The sequence below is a fragment of the Rhinoderma darwinii genome, chromosome 3 (assembly GCF_050947455.1).
Source record: "Rhinoderma darwinii isolate aRhiDar2 chromosome 3, aRhiDar2.hap1, whole genome shotgun sequence".
Taxonomy (NCBI): Eukaryota; Metazoa; Chordata; class Amphibia; order Anura; family Rhinodermatidae; genus Rhinoderma; species Rhinoderma darwinii.
The window spans coordinates 350,163,108-350,187,674 of record NC_134689.1 but is presented as its reverse complement, the minus strand read 5'-3'; the positions used below and the strand labels follow the sequence as shown (position 1 = coordinate 350,187,674).

General features: G+C 42.2%; 1 protein-coding gene across 3 annotated transcripts; it reads right to left on the bottom strand.

The window, feature by feature from the left end:
• Positions 1–776: 776 nt before the first annotated feature.
• MXD1 (MAX dimerization protein 1) lies at positions 777–18,826 on the bottom strand. 3 transcript variants are annotated; one of them, XM_075858498.1, is made up of 7 exons: positions 17,799–18,371; positions 14,728–14,824; positions 5,201–5,230; positions 2,990–3,104; positions 2,731–2,890; positions 1,310–1,520; positions 777–916 (listed from the first exon to the last, which is right to left on the bottom strand). In XM_075858498.1, the coding sequence occupies exons 1-6, from the start codon at positions 17,869–17,871 to the stop codon at positions 1,327–1,329; spliced, it is 669 nt and encodes a 222-aa protein (XP_075714613.1). In that variant the 5' UTR covers positions 17,872–18,371; the 3' UTR covers positions 777–916; positions 1,310–1,326. The 3 variants fall into 3 exon arrangements, with proteins under 3 accessions (XP_075714613.1, XP_075714614.1, XP_075714612.1); XM_075858499.1 differs by lacking the exons at positions 777–916; positions 17,799–18,371 and adding an exon at positions 18,771–18,826 and having other exon boundaries at positions 1,175–1,520; XM_075858497.1 differs by lacking the exon at positions 777–916 and having other exon boundaries at positions 1,175–1,520; positions 17,799–18,367.
• Positions 18,827–24,567: the final 5,741 nt, after the last annotated feature.

Genomic DNA, 24,567 nt, shown 5'->3' with positions numbered 1-24,567 from the left:
CGCAGCGGCAAAAGTTGGGAGTTCTAGATGTCCAACCTAGTTAAAAAGCTTTTTGCAAAATGGTTGTAAAAGAACTGCATGTTCTACTAACCGAATAAACAAGGCCGCTATTGTCTTTGTACGGAGCGCTCTCTAACTGGATGCATGTCTTCTCGGGATAGACTTTGGGAGAGACACCAATACAATAAAAACCAAAAAAAAATAATAAGGGCATATGTTCAAAATGCACAGCTTGTAGTCAGGTGCGGCCAAAACCAATGTGTGAGCGAGCGTCCAGATATTCTGATTGACATGTCCCAGATTACCTGACAGTCATACTGTCAAGATATGATGGGACTTTTGGTTCCCCCACACCTGGATTGAATACCAGATTTAGGACCAGTAACTGTACTGGGTAATAAGTACTAATAGAAACAATGAATGCCAAGACCCATATACCGCTAATAGATAACACTCTAATATAATAGAGTCATAACAAACACCAACAACCAATAAACAGGGTGAAATCAAAGAGAACAGTTGCCAAAAAAAGTGGTTTTAAAGATCTCCCAAAAAAAGCCAGAGAGGTCCAGCTTTGCGTTTTTTGTGTTTTTTTTTTTTTGTTTTTTTTTAAGAGTGTGCTGGGTTCAGTGCAACATTAGGTGCACTACTTTGTGAAAATAAAATATATATATATATTAGCAGCATTCTCACTGTTCTGAGCCAGAATCACTGAATAGAGACAACATGTCCCTTCTTCTGTAGCCTCCTGGCAGCTTCGGATTGGATAGTATAATAGCTGTAAACTGAGGCCTTGCAGTGTAGCAAGATGCTTTCGACATAAATCCTTCATACAGCTCCCAGTTGTGTATTCCAGGTGATGCAAGAAACTTTCCGTGTTGCAGGGAGATAACAGAACCTCTGTGCTTGGTCAAATCTAGTGGGTGGAGATGACAGATGCAGAAGATGAGCGCACACTCACCTCCACAATCTTTACCACTGCTGCATTGTTGCACCTTTTGTACATAAATCTATGTATATCATTTTTCTATTTGAGTGCTTCATTGTGTTTCTGGAATGTAGTCTCCTGGGGGACAAAGGCTGATGGGATAGCGTGAGATTTAAAATGTAAACTGACACCCACATACCTGTCAGGAGCTCTAGGAAAGGGAAGCAACAAACAGAGAGCTGGGAGTCTGAGTGGACATTTTTACGTGCAAGATTATGGTGTGAATGCAGTCACTAGATAAGACAGTCTCTGATGTAGGAGCACTGGGAAGGAGGGTGAAGAATTGCTGGGACACTTGAAAGCTCTCCCCCCTCCCCTCACCTTCTCTTACTGATGGTTTATAGGGTAACACTGGTTTTTGGATTGTCTTGTAGTTCTATCCTTTTAATTCCGGCACTGTAATAGCCTTCATCACTGCAAATGCTCTGCAGGCTTCCCCTCTCATCCAAGTCACTGGCACTGCTACTGCTACTGCTCCAGTCCAGCTCTGCTGTTAAATAGTCTGTGCTCTCCACATCCACATCAATCTCTTCTGTGGAAAAAATAATAATTCCAATGAGTATCGTATGGTCTACACAAAGCAGGAGCTTCTGATCATGTGTAAGGCATTCATACATCCCCCCTCTGCTGCTCCCCTCCCCCCTCTCACTGAAACACTGAGGAAAAGAAACTGCAGCTGCATCCCCCTACTCACAATAGACTCATATTCTGGAGGAGTCTAAGGCCCTGTTTAAACAGAGCTTTTTGCAGGCCCAAAAAATCTGCCTCAGAAATCCTTCAGGAATTTTGAGGCAGATTTTTAACTGCCTGCACATATTTTTCCATGTTTTTTCGCCCGTGGCCTTTGATACTAATGCAGGGACTGTGGGCAAAAAAAAAAAAACGCAGTGAAAAATCGTACAGGTTTTTTCAGCATTCTATTGACTTCAATGGTACGTCATAGGGGAAACCGCGGCAAGAAAGGACATGATGCTTATTTTTTTCCAGTGCGACCACAGGCTGCCCGGGAAAAACGCCTAATTCAGACACAGTTTCAGTGTCAAAATCTGCACAAAAAACCCCCAAAACACTATGAACTGACCCTAAGGCTAGATTTACACAAGCGTATGAAACCTCAGACGTGAAAAATTGCAATTTTTCGCGTCCAAGGTGCACCCGTGCTGCACCTCTGCGGGACACGTTATCACGCATCAACCATAGACTTGTGTGAAGCGCGAAAAAAATAGGACATGTTCTATTGTTTTCACGGACCCTTCACACGCTCCATTGAAACAACGGCCCATTGAATTACATAGGTCCGTGTGACGACCGTTGTTTCAACGGCCGTCACACGGGCGTATTAAACGTTCGTGTGAATAAGGCCCAAGAGGTTTCTGAACATTTACAGATACCCTGCAGGCAGAGAAAGCGGAACTATAGGCTGCTGGAAGATGAGGAAGTTGTCACTTCCCCCTGATAAAGATATATTACAAATTTTCATAAATTCACATGCACTGCTACAGAAAAAATAATACTACATATAATATGCCACTACATATTATGGAAATGCACCGGAGACATTGTGAGAGAAGACATTATACAGTTCTCAGATCTAGGTCTCACTTGACCAAAAGTGACGGTGTGATATTTCTCTTTCTATGAGGGAATATGTTGGAAAACGACTTGTGTTAAATAGTGAACAGTGAAGCATGAAGATATACATGATGCAATGGAGGAGAAACCATATGATTGAAAGCACTCACCCCGATCAGAATCCGATCTCTCAGATGACACTGCCGACCCTATACTGTCCATTCTAATTCTTTCAACTCCAAATTTTTCTAGCTGCCTTTTTAAGTGCCGCTGCTCCCGCTGTAGCTGCTCTAATTGGTGCTGTGACTTTCTGTCACAATCTTCAAGTTTCTGTAGAAGATAAAGTAGGCAAGAAATTAAAACAGACCATACACTGTGACCGGCATCTATATGTAGTACAAGGGTGGCTTGACCCACAATCGTGCTCACCTTAATGTGCAACTTTGCTCTTGTTAAGAGACTTAGCGTGGTATGTCTGTTGGATTCAGGACCTAAGGGTACCAATACTTTTAGCTTTTCCAGACAAAGCCGCAAATGAGCTCGCCTAGGAAAAAACCCAGAAGATTACAAATAAACTAAGAGGTTTGGGGGAAGATGCATAGTCCATAAATGTGATCAGACATTGCTGTGCCCCAATAATTGAGGATTGCCCCGAGCAATAAATAAAAACTGCGAGGCATTTAGATTAGTTCAATAACCCTCGGGGCTCATTCAGTTGAACGTGAATAACGTCCATGTGCTGCGCTTCGAAATCACGCGCAGCACACGGACCCATTGATTTCAATCACGCAACACACACGGACCAGATTCACATGTGTTTTTCACGCGAGTGAATCGGATACGCTCTCGTGAATGTAGCCTCAGTGGATTAAAATACACCTTAACATGAGCATCAGGCTGGAACTCCAGAGCGCTTTTACCACATTTTTACTACAGTTTTCATGGGCTTCTTAAATGCTGTGAAAAACGGCATGTGTTTTACAGCAAATCGCCTCGATTCTCACCCACCGATTCTTTTACAGCTGAAGCACATTGTTTGAATATGCTTCACCTGTAATAACCGCATGGCCAAAAACCGCAGCAATTTGCAGTAAAACGGCGTCAGTTTTGACGATTCTCGGTTTACAGCAATTAAGAAGCACGTGAAATTCCCTAGAAAACTGAAGTAAAATCCGCGATCAAAAACACCCTGTCGATTCCCAGCCATGTAGTCATAGGGGAGCTTATTAAGTCAAACTCAACTGCACTGGAGTAAATGCGCCAAATTTATTAAGAGGTGCACAGCTCTTAATAAATTTTGCATATCTTTGCCTGTCTGCACCAGAAAATCAAATCAGCGCCTGCTATAAAGAAGTTATTAAATTTCCCACAAAAAAAACAACTTTATTTAGCACATGTAAATAACATATTTAAGACCAGTATTTCAGTTCGGTCTGTATTATAAGAAAGCATGATGATGCCAGCTCTACAGTAAAATTATAAGTGATAAAATTCTGTCTGCCTACAGCCACCACTAGGGGGAGCTTAGAAGTTTACTGCATACTGATTATACATCAAAAAAAAAAAAAAAAAACATGCAGTAAGCTCTAAAGCTCCATCTAGTGGTGACTGCAGGTAGCCAGAAAAAAAACACAGCTCCAACTGTAATATATATTAAAGAAATGAATCAGCACATCATTTTGGGCCTAAAAACTACATGATATCAATTGGTTAAGATTCCCTTTAAAGGTCATAGGCATAAGAGCACAATCTAAAAAAAAAAGATTCCAATAAAATAGTGCATATGGGGAGCAATAAAATACTGCCCAACCAGACAGCGACTCCTTCCTTCTGTAGTACAGAAAGCCAGATTTATTATTCAGAAGTAAAGTTGGGTAAGAAACTCCTAAGGGAGTGGTAATAGTGGCCCTACTGGTTGTGACCCAACTTAACCACTCTTACCATCTATCATTTTGATAGAAAACATTCTTCCTGCATGAATATTAAAACATATACTGGTTATTCCACATGTACAAAACACAAAAACCAAATGTGTTACAGTAGAAACTAGACCCTGTAGATCAACTTTTTTGAAGAACAGAAATGTGACACAAGGCTAACCAATAATTAAGGCAATTACCAGGGTGGAGTAAAATTGGAAAAAGAATAAAAACAAAATCAATACAGACAAAAAAATAGATCTCTAATGACTCCAGAATCCGGTGATAATGGACACTGTGGTCCTGCTCTAAAGCCTCCGGGGAGGACTTAGGCTTCGTTCACATCTGCGCTAGGGTCTCATTCCGTCAGAGATTTCTGGCAGGACGGGACCCTGACTGACACAAACGGAAACCAGAGGTTACCATTTCCATCACCATTGATTTCAATGGTGATTGATCCGGTGCCAATCGTTTCCGTTTGTCTCCGTTGTGCAAGGGTTCCGTCGTTTTAACAGAAATCAATAGCGTAGTCCGTTTGTGTCAGTCAGGGTCCCGTTCCGCCGGAAAGCTCAGCGGAACGTCCGAACGGGACCCTAGCCCAGATGTGAACGAAGCCTTAGCATGACAATAAGGAAGAGGTTAGGAGTAGGGTTTCTTACAAGAAAGAGATGGCGGAGGTGATGAGGGCGAATAAACAAACATGTAAAGAGACTAGACATACCTGTTCTTCTCCATTTCATTATGGGTTGATCTGAAATACAAAAATAACCAATGAATTAGTCACATCCTCTCTAATATTAGGCTTACAATTATACCGTCATTTAAATATTAGAAACGTGGCCTTGTTAAAAGAAGAGCAGGATTAATGTCAGAGAGACAAGTAGAGCTCTGCGTGGGTGAACCTATTACTAGAGGAGTAAAGCACATGGTATGTCTAGGTGGAATCACAATTATAATCCTTCTTGAGTAAAGACGTAGGACAGCCTGCCGTTTTCTCCAATAATACAAATGAATATGGTGCCAGGTACACACTGTATGACGGTGGCCAAGACCATGCTTGTAAAAGACCAAAGGCTTGATGATGTTCAACCAGGAGTTTCCTACCAATTATTATCACAAATACCCAAAAATCCAATATCTAATTGCTCCACGGGCAAGATGGAGGCATCAAGAACTTATGAAAGCGGAACAACTTATCATGACTATGCAAGATCATGTATCAGCGATTAGCCCAAGAGATTTAGTAGGCAATTTCAACCATTGAGTATGGTCGTTGACAACTTATCCCTTGAGCCTGCATTAAAAAAAGACATATCGATTTTAGTAAATAATAGTATTCCTCATGAAAGAACTATTCTGAAACAAATTTTCTTAGAACTCTGCGTTTTGCCGTTCCTCTGTTATTCCTCCTAAAATTTTATGAATGAATTGAGAACTGGTTGTTAAACAGGCAAGTACCTATACAGTGTTACTCTGTCAGCACCGATTGGACAATATCAAAGAGGTGTAAGGACACATCCCCAACTGTTAATCACCAGTTGTCAAATTTAGTCATTAATTTCCAGGAGGAATAACTGAGGAACGACAACGTAAGGTTCTAAGAAAAGATGCTCCAGAATGATTGCTTTATGAAAAATATATTTTTTGCGTAAAACAAAAAAGAGCCCCTTAAGGCCCTGTTCACACTGAATTTTTTGCAGGTGGAAAAAATCTGCCTCAGAATTCCTTCAGGAATTTTGAGGCAGATTTTTACCTGCCTGCACTTTTTTGCCACGTTTTTCGCCCGCGCCCATTGAAAGTAATGCTAGGTGCGCTGGCAAAAAAATGCTCAGAAACGAGCACGGAGGGTTTTTTTCTGCCTCACATTGATTTCAATGGGAGGTCAAAGGCAGAAACCAGGGCAAGAAAGTGCATGCCACATTTCCCGCGAGCGACTAAATGCCGCCCGTGAAAGAAAACGCATCTGCCTCCCATTGAAATCAATGGGGGGGGGGCCATTTCAGGCATTTTTGGTGCGGATTCGGATGCAGTTTTCGCGTCAAAATCAGCGCAAAAAACCCCTCAGTGTGAACAGGGCTTTATTCTGCTGATCGCTGGGGCTCTGGAGGTTAGGCCCCTCCTAAGGACAGGCCAATGTTTATGTCCTGAAAAAAATAAAAAATAAATCGTACTATGGAGCCATATGCATACACCCTGCGTGTTTCTGTGAGGCACCAAATTCTGCCCAAAAATCAATGCTTCATAATACGGCATGCGTAACATGGATCCATAATATGACCACGTGCATGGATCCTAGCGGCCATTTTCTTGCTGATAGCAAGTGCAGTTTAGTAAATGATGTGGAGAATAATTGCTTGCTATGGACAAGAATTCCACATTTTCATTGCTTTGATACATTTGGGATCAATAGTCCGTCGGTGTTGCTGTCACAGCGACATAAAAAAATAAAAAAAAATAAAAAATTTAGCCTATGATGCAAAACTAAATACATAGAAAAACACAATAGGTAACATGTTTTTGCTAGAGGGAAAAAAAAATAAAAAGGGCAGCAGCATAGGTTACCTATGGAGGGAACGCTCCTCCCTGCCCTTTCCCCAGATTATCATATGAATGACCATTTAATGTTGGTGTTTTCAGATCGATAGCCCTCAAGGCCGAGACAAAATGGCCTATTCCAACAACAAAGCCTAAATCCAAACCTAAAAGACCCTTTGTGTTCAGCCAGCACAAACAACATGGCTCAAGATGTAATGGCCGTAGAGGTTAATAGAATTTTGCAACAGTGCTGAAAATGTGACATCCGCCAGTACCGGTGAATAGAGAAATCGTATAAATACAGGCGCACCGCGCACAATGGCATCTTATCACAACAGATGGGAAAACATTGACGGGGTGAAAGGTATTCATGTCATAGATGACCCGACCTGTAAACGTTATCAGAGGAAGATCCTCAATACAGATACGGTATCTTGTGTATATGTAATTTATAACAATATGAATAATAATCATTTTATGGACAGCCTCGGTTACCGAGCCTTATGTTTCTGATGCAGCGTTTTGGGAAGTAAAATATGGGGAAGTAATTAAAAGGTAAAGAAATTCAAACAACTATGGAAAAAAAATGTGGTTGTGGTTGGTAAAACTAGTAAAGAAAATAATAGTAGTCCAAAGGATGAGTCTAAGAGCACAGAGCCTGTACAACACCTTCATGTTTTATCGGTAAGGTCCAACCACCAATGAAAGGGACGCAGCACTCGTTCCGTGTATAGTTTACACAAGCGTCCATGTGAATGGTTGTGCCCGGTACTGCAGAGCATCCCATTCAAGTGCGTATGGATGTGGATGTGGTACTCGCAGAACTCCCAGTTCTAGAGAAAACGTTTAAAGGGATTTGGTCAGCAGTTTTGAACCCTTAAAACACCACGACAGCACTATATGGAGGACTAATGTAGAAGTAACCATATCTGGGGCGATGTTAATGCCGGTTGCATGACCGAGAAATCCACGTTTTATTTCCCCCAGCACCACGATCGAATGTGCCACCTCTGCCCTGATTGGACACTAGATCCGTCACGCGGAGAGGAGGGGCAGGGGGAGCGCTCAGTGTAGAGTCCGCAGCACTGCATACGAAGGAGCCGCCTCCACGATACTCACCTTCGCGGTGCCTGGCACATTAAAACGTGGATTTCTCGGTCATGCAAACTGCATGATCAGCCAAAGTATGGTTCCACTGCTCTCCTCATCCACTATATATTGCTGCCAATAGTTTTGGGAGGTCAAAACTTCTGACATATTCCGTTTAAAGAGGCTCTGTCACCAGATTATCAAATCCCTATCTCCTATTGCATGTGATCGGCGCTGCAATGTAGATAACAGGAACACTTTTTGTTTTTTTTAAAAACGTTCATTTTTGGCCAAGTTATGAGCTATTTTATATATATGCAAATGAGCTTTGAAATGGACAACTGGGCGTTTTTTTTTCGTTATGTCCAACTGGGCGTGTATTGTGTTTTTAACTGGGCGTGTTTATGTGTATGACGCTGACCAATCCGTGACCAGTCAGCATCATACACTCCTCAACATCTGCACGCTCCTCTCCTGAAATATTCTGTGCTGCTGTGAACTCTGCTCTTACCATTACGTAGCTCTCAGTCTGTTACCAACACCTTCACATGATTGGCAAGTCACCACCCCGCACAAGATCCTACTGCACGGCTGACAGCCGTCAGCTGTATAGCTAACAGCACGGTTGTGTTGGAAGCGCGGCCTGCTGTGTCTCACTTAGCAGCTGGGTGTATTCCCCTCATCTAGCTGCTACGTTCTATCCTGACCGCCGGTGAATTCTCCGTGCGGTCTTCGCAGTGCTGCTACCCCGTTTACCTACGGGAGCAGAACGCGGCTCCTGAAATACTCTGTGCTGCCTTAAACTCTGTGGACAGGTCAGGATCCTGTTTCTTTTAAATGCTGCTGGGGAACCCGCTCGATCCACTATATAAGGCTGCGCCTCCATCCTCTTCTGCCCCAGTCACTTATTCCCAAGCACTGTAAACTTTCAGATTGGTTGCGCTGTGAATATTCGGAGAACGTGATTGGTTTATGTGCAGGGTAATGAACATACAAACAAACAGTAGAAGACTGACTAAGGGCTGAGCATTTCATTGAATTCAGTCTTCTACTGCTTGTCTGTATGTTCATTACCCTGCACATAAACCAATCACGTCCCCGTGTCCTGGTAAGGCGTTTTCTCATCTACCGAAATCCACAACTTGACAGCAATTATTGGCAAGCCCCTTGACACGTGAACAAACTTGAAAATCATGGGTAGCAGAAAGGAGTAGGTGTTGAGATAAGGGCTGGTGTTTCGATGGAGTGATTCATATTTACTAAAAAGAGAACCTATGAAAAATGTTGCTTAAACGGGACAGGCGTCCAAGCATCAAGCTTAAAACTGAAATGTCTTCTTATAGGAAGACGCATTCCTAAGAGGTTACATTTATGACCAGAGGTGTAAGATCACAATGACATGTTATTTTTACAGGATTGTATGAAAATGACACTTGTTACGTGGACGATATAATTAAAGAACCAAAACAACAAGGAAAGAGTTGGTCACGACTGACTAACTTCTTAATTGCTGCCCTTTAAACAGACCGTGTTCAATAGGACACTTAAGTCATAACCGAGTTATATGGCAATGACCAGATATTTTCATGCGCCTAGCTGGTGGAGGACTATTACGGTTAAGAGGACCATAGATACTTGATAGAAATCTGTTTTCGTACTGGTCATACGGCGCACAGGAGGCTGTACTGCGGCACACAGAGTCCCTGCGACTCCAAAGTATGGAGTAGTAGGCACTCAGTGTGCCGACATGGTGCTTAGCGTGGCAACGTATTATGGAGTTATCTTCAAGAAGTAATGGTAATATTGGACAAGAACGCTGCAATACAGTATCTGACGGAGCATGCCATGGTTTTTTTTTCATCTGATTCACAGGAAACCTGACAGAAGGGCCCCATAAAAGCCTATGGATGCCCAATTACGGAGCCGTAATATGCCCTTACCGCAACAATTTCTTCGTAGAAAAATTTAAATCTGCAACCAAGTACAGTGCAAGACTAGTCAATAGGGTTTTATTAAACCCCATTGATATGTGCTGTAAAAAATGCATACATTTTTTTAGGGCATGCTACGGATTTTCAAATCCACAGAATGATCTATAGGTCGGGGACCGGTTGTGGAATTGCAGCAAAATCCACGGAGGAACATTTCTACGAAGTCTAAACGTAGCCTTAAAAAGAAAATGGTACAATGCTGACACTAATCCATTCAAAGAACATCTGCATCAGGGATAGCAACACGTCAAGGTGTTGGGCCAATGCCATCCAATATTTCTTTTAAACAAAATAAGCGCTTCCTACTCATCGGCCGTTTCTGAGGCGCGGTAATGATGCGAATTCAGGCTTCAATTTTCTTAGGTTCTCTTTAAAAGAGAAGTAGCCACAGATAATTTGCAGATCTTCATAAATGCACATTCCGTGTAGAAGACGATGGATTCTTCATCGCTTCACATAAGGATATACCTACTCTCAGTGGGCATGTTCTCGGTTGTGACTTTTTTAAATAGTCACTACCTCTACACCGGTCATAGAACCAAGCAGAGGCTGATCTTCACATATGTACATGTATGTTAGTGGCAGATGAATGGCGACTTTCGTCTGCACCATTTCAGTTGTTACATCAGCCATTTACTGATGATATGTTACCGCAGTGTCTATATGGTCTTCTACATCCAGTAGGCACAGCACAGGGCACATCACCACAGGCAGGTGTTAATCTGACACTGATAAGGATCTGAAGGCATTTTATAGCCATATTCAAATCTGGCCGGAGCCCCAAGGGGTAGATTAAATTAAATTCCCTGATTGACAAAGTCCTGCAGATTAAACAGTTAGGGCTTATTCAGACGAGCGTATTATACATGCGAGTGCTGTCTGTTAAAAAAAACGGACAGCATACAGACCTATGCAATTCAATGAAGCCGTTTACACGTCCGTGGTTTTTCACGCAGCATGGGTGAATGAAAAACATGGACAGCACACGGATGACATCGGTGTGCTGTCCGTGTTTTTCACGCACCTGTTGCTAAAGAAATTAGAAAAACAACAGGAACACTAATGCCACACGGAAAGCACGCGGATACCACATGGAACTGAAACGCATGAAATACGGTCCGTCTTTTGCAGATGCAGAACGGACACGTTCATCTGAATCAGGCCTTAAGCTGGAGATTGAGAACCCGGTCATTTCCGATGATGTGTGTAACACCCATGTGTGGTCCTTACAATAAAAACTACACTCAAAGCGTAGAGGTCTAGTGCTATACACCTGTACAAATTCTCCAGGACGCAGAAAAAACCCAAAAGGCATGGTAGCATTACTCATGGTATCATTACTTAGATGCTCCATAAGTAGAGTCTGCTATTCAGAATGTCTTACTTGGCCCAACAGGCGGCAAAACTGATCAGTTCTTTTATTAAAGGGCTGGTCGCATAAAGAAAATCCCTTTCCATGTGCCACATTTAGGCTCGGTTCACACGAGCATGTTACGTCCGTAATGGACGGAACGTATTTCGGCCAGAAGTCCCGGACCGAACACAGTGCAGGGAGCCGGGCTCCTAGCATCAGTTCTGTACGACGCTAGGAGTCCCTGCGTCTCTGTGGAACTACTGTCCCGTACTGTAAACATGATTACAGTACGGGACAGTTGTCCGGCAGCGAGGCAGGGACTCCTAGCGTCGTACAGAACTGATGCTAGGAGACCGGCTCCCTGAAATGTGTTCGGTCCGGGACTTCCGGCTGAAATACGTTCCATCCATTACGGACGTAACATGGTCGTGTGAACCCAGCCTTAGGCTTACAGCAATCAGAGGGGAAGGCCTGCTCCGGCAGATCTGGTCAGTCCGTGTATTACAGAGGTCCCAACCACTTTCAAATACGGCAGGTTGTGTTGAGCTACACTGAATATTTAGGCCTCCTGCACACAGGAATTTCCGTTGCATTTACGCAAGATAAATTTACATGCTGCAGATTGAGAAGCGGCACCGCAGGTCAATTTCCGCACGGGTTTCCTGCTGATTTTTTCCGCATGTGCGAGTGAGATTTGTTCAAATCTCATGCACTTTGCCGCTAGTGTAATATGCTGCGGAATCTCCATCATTCTCGTCCCGTGAACAGGAGGCCTAAAAAGAAAAGGCAAGCTTATGTTTTAACCCAGTGATACGTCTCTCACCCTAGTGTTAAGTGCCAGTGATATGGTTTTGACCGAGTATCCAAGTTTTAGTATTCCTATGTCATCCCTGATCCCACTAATGCACAATATTGTTCAGAGATAGATAGATAGCTTTATTCATGAACAAACTATTGCGTTACAGCATTACACAAACATAAAAACATGACAATACAATGTCGCAGGGAAACCAGGAGCCACGTGTTGCTTTCAAGCCACTTGTCGGGAACTCTAATGTGTTACATGATTGGTCATTCATTTCAATGACTGCCATGTAATACTAGATCTCTTCTGCAGCAGCCGCTAGAGGGGAAATGTATCGCCGGACACAGCTTTCCCCGGCGGTAACTGTGGATCTCTGGTGGTAAGAGAAGCCAGACCTGCTGCGATCAGCTCCGGTCCAGCTGATCACCAGGCCAGCTTCTAGTTACAAAAAAAAAAAAAAAGGATTGTCCTGGCAAATAAACTTCTGCCCAATCTTTTGACGCGGCCTGTTTTAGAGAAATAGCAGTTTACGAGATGGACATGGGAATCTTCCATTGACGGGAACGTTTATCACTCACGACACTGGATGCCATCAGATGATTTATCATTAAATCCCTTCATATTAGGGAAAGGGTTTAATCTTTACATCTATTTCAAGCTTTATATACAGTCATGCATTTACCCATAATCATCCTTCTATATCATTTTTGTATTAAGCGTGGCACGTAAGGGGCCCATAATGTTATACAAAGATGGCCATGACGTATATTCTTGCCTTGAAGCATATTTTCACATGGTCCTCCATATACCAGGTTTTAGGTCTATTAACCTATTGTATTGTGTTGTGCATATTATATATGTGGTTTTGTGGTTTCTATGGTAACTGTCAGATGTAATTTGTGTCACTGCATCAGTAGTCGGCAACCCGGATTGGCCCGTTGAGAATTAGTTTATATTTGGCGTTACGTTGTATAAACCGGTGTATATATCAGCCAGGCCATTTCCATGTCACCGGCCTCATGTTATAGTCATGTCAGTGGTTTTCACACAACCAATTTGGCTGTGACAGTTTTCACCAGGGAAGTCCCATTAGACCCGAACTCTGTGTGACCTTGTCACCGGTCACCTCAGAGCACACGCTGCCTAATCACAGCTCCTCGCAGGCCTAGCAATGCACATGGCCGCTACACCAACACAGCGGCCTGTGCGTCTCATCATGGCTCATGTTGCTATGGTTACAGCTGAACAATTCACCATCTCCATTCATTAAGAAAAATCCATGGGGGATGCCAGTTAGGCCCTGTTCCCACAGCTTTTTTTACGCGGCACCTCAATCCGAATCAGCGCCAATAAACGCCCAAATCTCCCCCCATTGATTTCAATGGGCGGTACAGGCGTTTTTTTCCCGGGTGTTTTTTGTCCACTCGTGGGGAAAAAAAAACCAAAACCATCATACCCTATATTGGCGTGTGTTTTTGTTTTTAATTAAATCGGAGGCTAAAAAAAAACGCTCCATTCGTTTGGAGCGTTTTTTTTTATGCAGTTTTTCCATTTGCTAAATTAAAAAAATAATAATAAGAATAATAATAATAATAATAATAATAATACACACCTAAACAAAAAAACAATACGCTTGAACTTCAAAATCGGCCTAAAAAATGCAGAAGCATTTTTCAATGCAGATTTTTTCTGCTTGACAACCGGATAGAGGATCGCTGACCTCTAGTATGGGTACACTAGGGTGTAAAATTATACTACACAATGCGATTACAATTACTCAGACTTCATACAAGAACAAGGGGGGCAGGTTAGTGTGCAGAACGGGTTCTGTTGTGGGCAGACTGAGTGGGAGGTTGGCATCGGGCATGTATACCTGGTTTAAATTTTGCTGGTGGATATGTATGAGGAATTCACATTATCAAAAATATAATGCAAAAAATAACTGGAGCAGATATCATAGTGGTGCTCATAACTGCATGCACATAATAAGAACATATAATAAATCCAGAGCATGGAATAATCCTACAATATTATCAAAGCTCAGCGCAGCTTAAATGGAAAACGTCTCCGCACATTTGCATGGCTGGCAAGGAGGGCAAAGACCGCTATTACTTAATAGCACTACGGCCGTGAAGATCCAATTCCATGTATATTATCTTTTCACGTTATTTTTTTTTGTATAATTCCATTGTTTTATTTGTTCTTTAATATGAAAATTTCAACAGCCACGCCGTCCTCACCTTATACCGGAGACGTGTCTCCTCATATTAAATTCACTCGCCCGGCCAATCTGCTTTCCATTCTCACTGCTTGAACAGCTCAGACACATGAAAACAAGAGCAGGAATGGCCAGAGGTTTCTAAATGACGGCACAAAGCCACGGGGCGCGCAGGCTGCCAAATGTCACACGCGGATAGCATGTGAACGGCGAGCAAAACTGCGAGTGACTGGAGCACATCACAGGCCGAGCTTACCTGCTACTGCTGCTTTTTTTCGATTTGCTTTTCCTCTTCAAGCTGTCCCTCTCCTTGCTATCGTAAGGCAACATGGAAGCATAACCATGCTCGGCTTCTGCGTACGACACAAGAGATACGACCGTTAACCGGATAACACAATAAATTCTCGCTCTCTAAGCACGGCAGAAGCACCACCCTATCACACGTCCATCGACGCAACAATAAATCATAAAAAACATAAAAATACGACGTTGATATATTCCAAATTGCACAGTCTAATAAGAAAGCGGCAGATTGATCATAAAAAAAAAAACCCTGCCAGAATACAGACTACCATAAACAGCGATTATATTATGATGGTGTTTGCAGGGATCGACATGAACATAACAGTAAAAAAAAAAAAAAATTGCCTCATGCAGATGATCGTGCTTTTGTGTTCGCACTTTATCTACATTTTTGCGGACCCATTTATTTCTATGAACCCCATGCACACGACCGTGGTTTTCTCGGATCCGTGCTGGGGTCGCGAATCCAGAGCACAAAAACTCAGGACAAGTAATTTTACGGTCCGGATTTGCGGCTTCACAAACTGGTGACATTTTTTTTTTTTTTAATGGTTGTGGATCCGTGAATCTTGATGACACTGATGCACAACAAAAGTTTTTTTGCGGACTAATGGACTGCAACAGATCCAAGGTTTTGCGACCCGCAATACCACTATGGTCATGTGCATTGGACCAGAACATAATAGCAAATTGCTAGATAGAATATCCACGATAGAAGTACCCAACACCTACATGACCTTTCTTCATCAAGTCTGGGGTTTAAAGAAGAGTTGCGATGTGGGTCCCTCTACGTTTTTGTGTAATAGTAGTAGGCCTCATGGTACCCGAGTGTCCGGAATAACGTCTACCCATGTGTCCTAGCCAGATCAGTGTCGACCACAGTCCATTCACAGGACCACACATCACTTCCACATCCGAACCAAAAATATTCTGATAATCTTGACTGGACAGCACGGTGGCTCAATGGTTAGCACCAGGTAAGAATCAGACCAAGGCAACATGGTACCATCTGCATGGCGTTTGTATGTACTTCACATGGTTGTGTGGGTTTGATTGGGCACGGTGTGGGTACTGCAATTTTTCTTCTACATTGGTCCTAAAGTACGTTTGAGATGAGAAAACTAGATTTTGACCGCCACTAGACGCAGAGACTATTGCGACTGTTTCTCATCACGACGCTGTGCTATATGATGGCGCTATTTAAGGAATGGGTGATAAATAACATGGCGGGGGGTGTTCTTGTGGACGCTGCACTCACAATGCTGAAGATCCTCCTGACGCTCAGGTACACGTAGGTCTACAACTGCAGGAGTTCTTCGACCCTTAAACATGCCGTAAATTATTTACAGCTTGTCTAAAGTATATAAAAAGCATAAAGAAGCCGTGAGACGTGTTCAGAGAGCCAATGAATAAAGGCCCGTAAAATGCTCACTGTGATTTATAATATGTCTTGATTATTACATCTTATGTGAAATATGAACGTCACTGTCTTTTGTGTTTGTATAAAAAGTTATATCTGCAATAAAATGAAGTTTAAAAATAAATAAATAAAAGTATAAATATATAACACTATTTAGAACGTCAACAATATATAAAAACGCAACCACAGAGTAGGTCAAGGCCACGTAACTGCCGTCATGCCGGTGACATCCAGCAATGCCACGTGCTCAGGTATTAGCTGCAGAACATTAGTGCTTTAAAGCAGTGTAGGAGTTTTAGATGCAGGTTTCTATTTTAGCAGATAAATAATAATTAAAAAAATAAAATAAATGTAAAAAAAAATAAAAAAATTATTAAAACCCATTTTCCTCCTCCCAAGATGGCATTATTATTCTTCTTCCCCCTCCCTCCTCTGGAACCTGTTGTGTTGACCACGAGTAACAGGCACACATAATAATTCCAGTCTGGGTACGGCCGGGGCACCCCACAAAATACAGGACCCCTACTTTTTTTTTTTTTATGCAAATGCACTCGATTTTTAGCAGGAGCTTCTATTTCTCAGATCATAGAAGAAGAGCCAGGCTCCATTTTCAGGCACTACCTCTGCATCATGTGAATTATTCAATATATTAACATAATAATAGGCAGCCCGTACAAGTGCAAAAATATTTGGAGGATAATTAACAACTATTATGGAGAAATGCTGCCTGGTAATTATTGCTTTGACGGTAACGCCAGCACTTGGCAGTGCCAGGCATAGATGGGCTCAGAGTGGGTTGTGTACATGTTTATGGAGACGATGATATCACACAATGTAGCTGCATCCGATATGTACTATTCAGCCAGAAATCATGTGCCATGATGGGCATTTCATCTGACGGAGGACCTGGGCATGAATCAGGGGAGGCCTGAGCAGCCATAATAGTAATAACATGCTCCAATGTGAATAACAGGATCACGTATGTACACGCATGACTACACGGCAGTAACACAGGTGCCTATGGCGATGAATGTAGGAACAACGCTGCTTCTGTAAACATCATACACTCCGCAATCTGCCTGCAGAATACTTACTACTATATATTCACAGGACTCCACATACATGTATGAGATGATACTGTATGTACAGAACATTACACCATATATACAGTCTATGCTATAGAACGGAATACGCGATGCGCAAGAAAAATCACGTATGTCAGGTAGATGCACAAGCGTGATAAGTCTCCACATACACACGAGTATCATGTATAGTGACGGTAAACACAGGTGCATTGTGGGTACATATAATACACATACATATCAATATATGCAAGAAACAGCTGATCACAAGGGAGAAGATTTACTCATGTATGTGCATTCACTATTTACACAAGGCTCACACACACACATATATATATATATATATATATATATACACACACACATGCATATCAGGGCATGCAAATATATATATATATATATATAGTGATGTATGTCATGATATAGACTGCTGCGTATACAGTATTACGAGACAGGATGCCTTCACGTGTCTGCTCCATATACAGGAGGGTGACACCGGAATGTACACATATCCACTCTCACCTCTCTCCCTCCGCTCCAGATACTCCGCCGCCTCCAGCAGCATCTGGATGTTGACACAGACCGAGGCCGCCATTTTCCAGCACCAGGGAGCAGGAGAGAGAAGTGGTGGTGACAGGGCACGGTGTACCGGCGGAGGTGGTGACAGATCGCTGGCTGAGGAATGGTATGGCGTGTACCGGGCTCGTTGCTCAGTGTCCTCAGCCTTGTCCCGGTGTCTAAGTAACCGAGTCTATGGGGGAAGTGCTGGGATTGTTGTTTATCTGCTCCTGCAAAACACGCCCCTTGCTCGCCTGCGCAGGCACGCCCACTGGCACAGTGGCGGGACCCGATTGGTCACGTTTCCACGGCACACAGTCCTCCCATTACTTTCTATTGGTCTTAATGACACATGGGGCCGACCAATAGAGCATCTGAAGGGAGGGGCCAGAATTGCTGTCAACAGACTTTAGTTGTAATTGGGCAGTGTATTGCCAGTGACACACCTTCAGAGGATGGACACGCCCATTCAGCTGTTTGCACACCTGATTGGTCCGCTCCTAGAAATGTGTTCCATTCGTGAATGTAGTGACGTCATCAGCGTCTAGCTCGCTAAATATGCATTTATCGTTAACTAGGCGATATTAGTTATACGTGCCCGTGTACATGTATGCAGAGGGAAAGGGCCTGTGCTGTAAATGTGCACGGAAGTATCGTGACAGTATCTCAATACAGTCAGGCATGGACTACTAGACGTGTTCTATGACTGTAAACATGATGCATATCGACATACAATGACGTATGGTGGAACATAGCAATGACTGTGTACTGCCAGCATTCAACCATGCTGGCATCATATGCAGGAGAGTGCATGGCATAGATAAGTTATATATTGCTGAATGGCCGGCATTATACAGGCTTGCTGCTTCAGAAATGATAGCTACAGAGGGTTAAGATGCAACCCTAATAAGATTATACATAGATATGTTCTAGTACATGGATCGGCTCCTGTTCTATGTGGAGGCGATGACGTCACTGGCGGAGCGCAGCTGTCAGTCACAGCAGGGACCCCCTCTGTGACGTAGCCGTGTATTGTCTCTGAAAATAGAACGCATTACGTAATGTGGTTGGCTGACAGATCACGTGACGGGGGGGGGCGCTTCACTTTGGCACCACGTGATTTTGAACATTGCTGCAGTGCAAAATCCATGAGAGCAGGTTGTGCCCATAGCGATGTCATTCTGCACGATGGGGCTCTGTATACACCTGATGTGCAAAGGAAGAGGATATGTATCCAAATTAATCTATTAAATATATCTAATTGATTTCATTACTTCTACTGCACCTCATGCATTCCTTGTTTTGAATTTATTCTCACCCCACATTTTTTCCATTGTTATTTCATTATTCATCCCTTGATATATTAGGACCTTCATTTGTATATTTATACACATTTCGTATTCAAATTATTCACTAATTAATTTTTTGTATTGTGTCTGATGTAGTCAACACCATAACTGGTGTTGTAAATGTGAGTCTTCAATATCATATTTCTTGTCCACATTATACTTTTCACTTTTGTGTCTATTTTCACCTTTTTACACTTATTTAACACTGTTCACATCATGCTTTTCCCATTTTTATTATTGTTTAACTATATCCCTATTATCGATTCATTCATACTTTGTGCAGTGCATGTTCTTCCATTACTTCACACCTACTTATTTATTATTCAGCACTTTGTCTATTTATTTACTTCTTGCTCTATTTTCAACGAACATTCACATGCACTTTTACTTATTTTCTTCCCTACCCCCCCTTTTCCCAGGCACAGAGCCATTACACCATTCACACTTCTTACTTTTGCAACAACCATTAAGTCACAGTCACACTGGCATTGTTGCGTTATCCTCTTGCACGGATTGTATCTGCTACACCCTTTTCAATTTTGACACGTTATAGTATTTTTCACATATTTTTATCATATTTACTTTGCGGCATATTTAATTCGAAACTTCTGGTTTTAAAACTACATATTTATTGTCCTTTATTAAAACCTCCATATATTATCTTTGTAGCTTCCTTATATTTTCCATCCGGTGTCAACCTGCGTACAAACTCTGCCTCATTGTTTACATTTTTGTACTCATTACCTCATGTTCCCTGTGTCGCTCTCTCATTGGTGGTTGAGGTGCGGCCCCCGCCTCTGTCATTCACGGCGAGCCTTCACTTGATCCACGTGACCGAATCGTGTTGATGCGGTCACGTGTTTCCGGTCTGGGCCTTCCGTCACTGGCACTGGCGTGTGTGTCCAATCCCGGCCGCGGTCAGACAGCGACCAATAATCAGACAGGGAAACACTAGTTTATCAGCTGTTATACGCAACAGATGCACTCCTGCCAGTTCATTGGCTTATGTCCAAATAAAGGACCCCTGACCTCAACCCTACACCACCCCCAGACGAAGGCATTAGCGCCGAAACGCGCGTTGGGGTGGACCTTGGCTGTACCTACCTTGTTCTACTACCATGGGTATGTGAGACCTTTAAATATTTTCACTTACTTTTCCTTTTACTTTATCCTGCATGTTTTTCGCTCCTTTGTATTCAGTATGTCGAGTGGCACTTGTGCTGCTCCATCTGCTCTCTTACCATTATGTAACCATCTGACACACTTGCATGTAGTCTGTGAGATTGCATATTTACTATACATTTCACTTGAACTGTTCTCTGTACAGACTGCAACTTTACGGATGTATACTTACATTTATCATCTTATTCAAGGACGCACATGCACTTTATATACCATTCCCTTGTGTAGCCACATGGTTTGATTACATTTCATCAGCCAAAGATCCCTGTTTTTATACTGTGGTTTTTTTGGATTCTTTTTATATTGTGTAATTATTGTCAATAAAATATTTTTTGTATATTTCCTACTTTTCAGTCTTCCAGCGTCAATCCTTCTTTTTTGGTTCTTCATTGCATTTCTGATGCTGTTAGGGTTTTACACCCTGAAATCGACCCATTTGTCCACACATATTTCTATGTGAGACTTGCTCTGGGCTTATGGTTATGCAGATTTCTGTTGCTTTTCTTGAATCGGTTATATGTAGTTGAAAACTGCAGGTATAAGGGTATTGATTAAACAAGAGTCTCACAGGACAAGTGCATATAGAGGTGGGAAAAACACTCAACCACCCATATGAAAAATTAGAGATAAGGACTCTAACAATATATGATAAACCGGAGAAACAGAGTCCATATATATCAATGTATGAAACAACTAAATATCTTTATTAAGAAACAAGAATAAAATACATAAAATAACATAGACAGAGAATCCAAAAATTATCCTTAAATGGATCACAGAAGTGTACATTGAGTCACTGTATATATTGGAAAACACAGATAGTATGCACAGTTACTATGACTCAATGTGACTCCAACATGGGGTGCATTAACATAGTATGATTTATGTGAAAAACAGGCAAAGTGCCTAACTCTGAAAGGGTCTATAGTGACCGAAAAGTAGGTACTTATTGCCTAAAAAATGGCAAAAAAGTAAATCCAGAGTGTGCACTTACCCATGTATGGAAGGTGGAGTGTGACCCAGCGGTATAGGATAGCGCCCCGACGCGCGTTTCGCCCGTAGCTTTCTCAAGGGGCCCTACCTACTTTTCGGTCACTATAGACCCTTTCAGAGTTAGGCACTTTGCCTGTTTTTCACATAAATCATACTATGTTAATGCACCCCATGTTGGAGTCACATTGAGTCATAGTAACTGTGCATACTATCTGTGTTTTCCAATATATACAGTGACTCAATGTACACTTCTGTGATCCATTTAAGGATAATTTTTGGATTCTCTGTCTATGTTATTTTATGTATTTTATTCTTGTTTCTTAATAAAGATATTTAGTTGTTTCATACATTGATATATATGGACTCTGTTTCTCCGGTTTATCAGGTATAAGGGTATGTTTACATGAGTCGTTTTTGCTGCAAAAGTGCAGCAATTACATAAAAAATAAGGTCATGTTCATATATAACGATCAGCCATAACATTCCATTTTTTTAAAGGTAATTTTATTAAGACCTCATAACAAATGGTACAAATACAAAGGTAACAATTCCTGAATGTTACATACAGTAAATAATACAATAGTACCAAGTGTATAAGGTCAGCTAGTAAGTAAAACATACGGATATATTTCTTCACATATATATATATATATATATATATATATATATATATATATATATATATATATATATATATATATATATATATATATATATATTAGAAAACAAAAACAAACCCTTGACAAGCAGCCTTTCCTTATCAGCAGAAAATATAAGCTTGGTGAGGACCCCTCAAGGTAGACGTTCATTGGAGGAATAGGGGACCAAAAGAGACGTCAGCAAATTCCAGGTCCAAACATCCCAGATAATGTCAAATTAACAGCTGGTGTGAGGGCTGGCTACCCAGGATTTCCGCACTTTCAGAAATTTGTCAGGACATCCACGTTCTTCATTAGTGAGTTTAAAAAGTGGCAGGGTAGAGTTAGCCAACGCAATCCATGCTGACAGCGTGGGAACCTTAGGATGTTTCCAGTGCAGGAGTACAGTTTTGTAGCATAAAATAATAGGAGTGTCATGAGAGATCTAACAGCCACAGTAAGTATAATGTCTTCCACCAGTAATAAGAAACAAATTCTAGGGTCAAGATTACGAGGGAGACCTAGTTTAAGCGAAAAAAAATTCTAGTACTTCAGTCCAGAAATGATCAATAATTAGACATTCCCAGAACATATGCAGAAATTTGTTGGAAAAACTTAATTGAATAAGTAGGTCGCTTGTAGAAATTAAGGGACCTGTTAGAGCAGGTAGCATTTCTTTATGCTCATCTGTAGATACAAAGGAAACAGTCTGAGACCATCGGTCCAGTGCCCCATCAAGTTTATTAGAAGATCCGGTTAATAACGGTCTATAAAGCATTAATAATGGTTTAGCCAACGTCTCCCGTGTCACCCAATCCTCCACCGAGGACATACATAGTCTGACATTATATCTAGCAAATTGCAACCAAAGGGTGTGTCTAAGCTGGAAATAACGGAAGCTCAGGTGAGTTGGATTCTGATGTTTGGACCTAAGTTGTGCGAACATAGCTACCCTATCCTCCACTACCACATCCTCCAAGGTCAATCTACCCAGAGTTGCCCACTCACTAGGGTTAGGAAGTCTTCTTAGCTGCGGTAGAAGCGGGTTATACCAGAGTGGCGTCCTAGGTGACCAGGACGCCACCACTGATTCAATGAGCATCGTTAATCTCTGACAAACCTTCAGAGTAGTCTGCATTAGGACGGTAAGTGTGTGTCCCGGGGGGGGGGGGGGGCTGTCTATAAATAAATTTTAGTGAGGCTGTATAGAAACCGAGAAGCGAAGCTTCCAGCTCAGTAGAGGGATTCAAATGTTTATGAGTAAACCACCACCAAACATATACCAGTTGGCTGGAGAGAAAGTAGAGATATAGGTTCGGGAGGGCCAGCCCACCCTGCTCAGTGGGCAGCCATAACATTAAAAAAAACACTGCCAGGTGAAGTGAATGACATTGATTAGCTCATTACAATGATGCCTGACAAGGGGAGGGATATAGATATGTGGGGCACTATATACAGGGGGGGGGCTATGTGTGGGGCACTAACTACAAGGGGGGCTATATGTGGGGCACTATCTACAGGCACTACTATCTACAGGGGGATCTATGTAGGGCACTGTCTACATGGGGGTCAGTATCTACAGGAGGCGCTATAGGGGGTACTATATATGTGTGTGTGTGTGTGTGTGTGTGTTGCTATTATAATCAGGGACACAATGTGTGGCACTATTAGAATTAGAGGTGCAGTGTATAGCGTTATTATATTTAGGGGCACCATGTAGTGTGTGGCACCATGAGAATTTTATCTTTGTTTATAAGTGCAGAAATGTTGAAAAGTAAGAAGCTGAAGACATCTGAGCGGCAAACTGCAGAAATTGGCTGTGGTTGGGAGAAGTCATCAAATAGGTCTGGACCGGATGGAGAAGAAAAAAGAACGACTGGAATCTGAGAAGACGTCACCTGTGAGTCACTTAATGTATAGCACTGTAGTCACTGTATGATCTGCAGCGAGATGATGTATCGCAAGTTTTTTTTTTTTTGTGAGACTGCAACTCCCAGCTTATCCTTACCATTGTTCGGGCCATGCTGGGAGCTGTAGTTTTACGCCTTGCAAACCTATACAGCAGGGGTTGCACTAAATTGAGCTGTATTTGTGCTGGTGTTGTATTTATGTGCTGTGCGTGCGTGCGTGCGTGCGTATACACTGAGCTTAGTTCTGGAGCTGTAATTATGTAGTGTATGTATATATATATGTGTATGTATATATGTGTATATATATATATATATATATATTATAATAATAATAAAATTGCAGGGCAGATGGAATTGTTTTCAATTCATTGTATACTAGCTATTATACCCGGCGTTGCTCGGAAGGTTGACTTACGGTATAGATAGAGTCCGTCCCGTCCCGGCTGTTGTGGGTGACGTCGGTCGGGCCCGGGGGTCTCATACCGGACGGCAGAAAAGCCGGAAAGCGAGGCGGCCCACCAGCTTGGTGGCTTGTTGTCGGGAGCATTCCGCCAAGTTGGGAAGGTCAGTATGGGAGCGGTGTGGCCTAGGCCTGCCATACAGCACACGTAACCTCACAGAGCTCGCTCTCCACCGCGCCCTCAAAGCACAGACCCAGCTC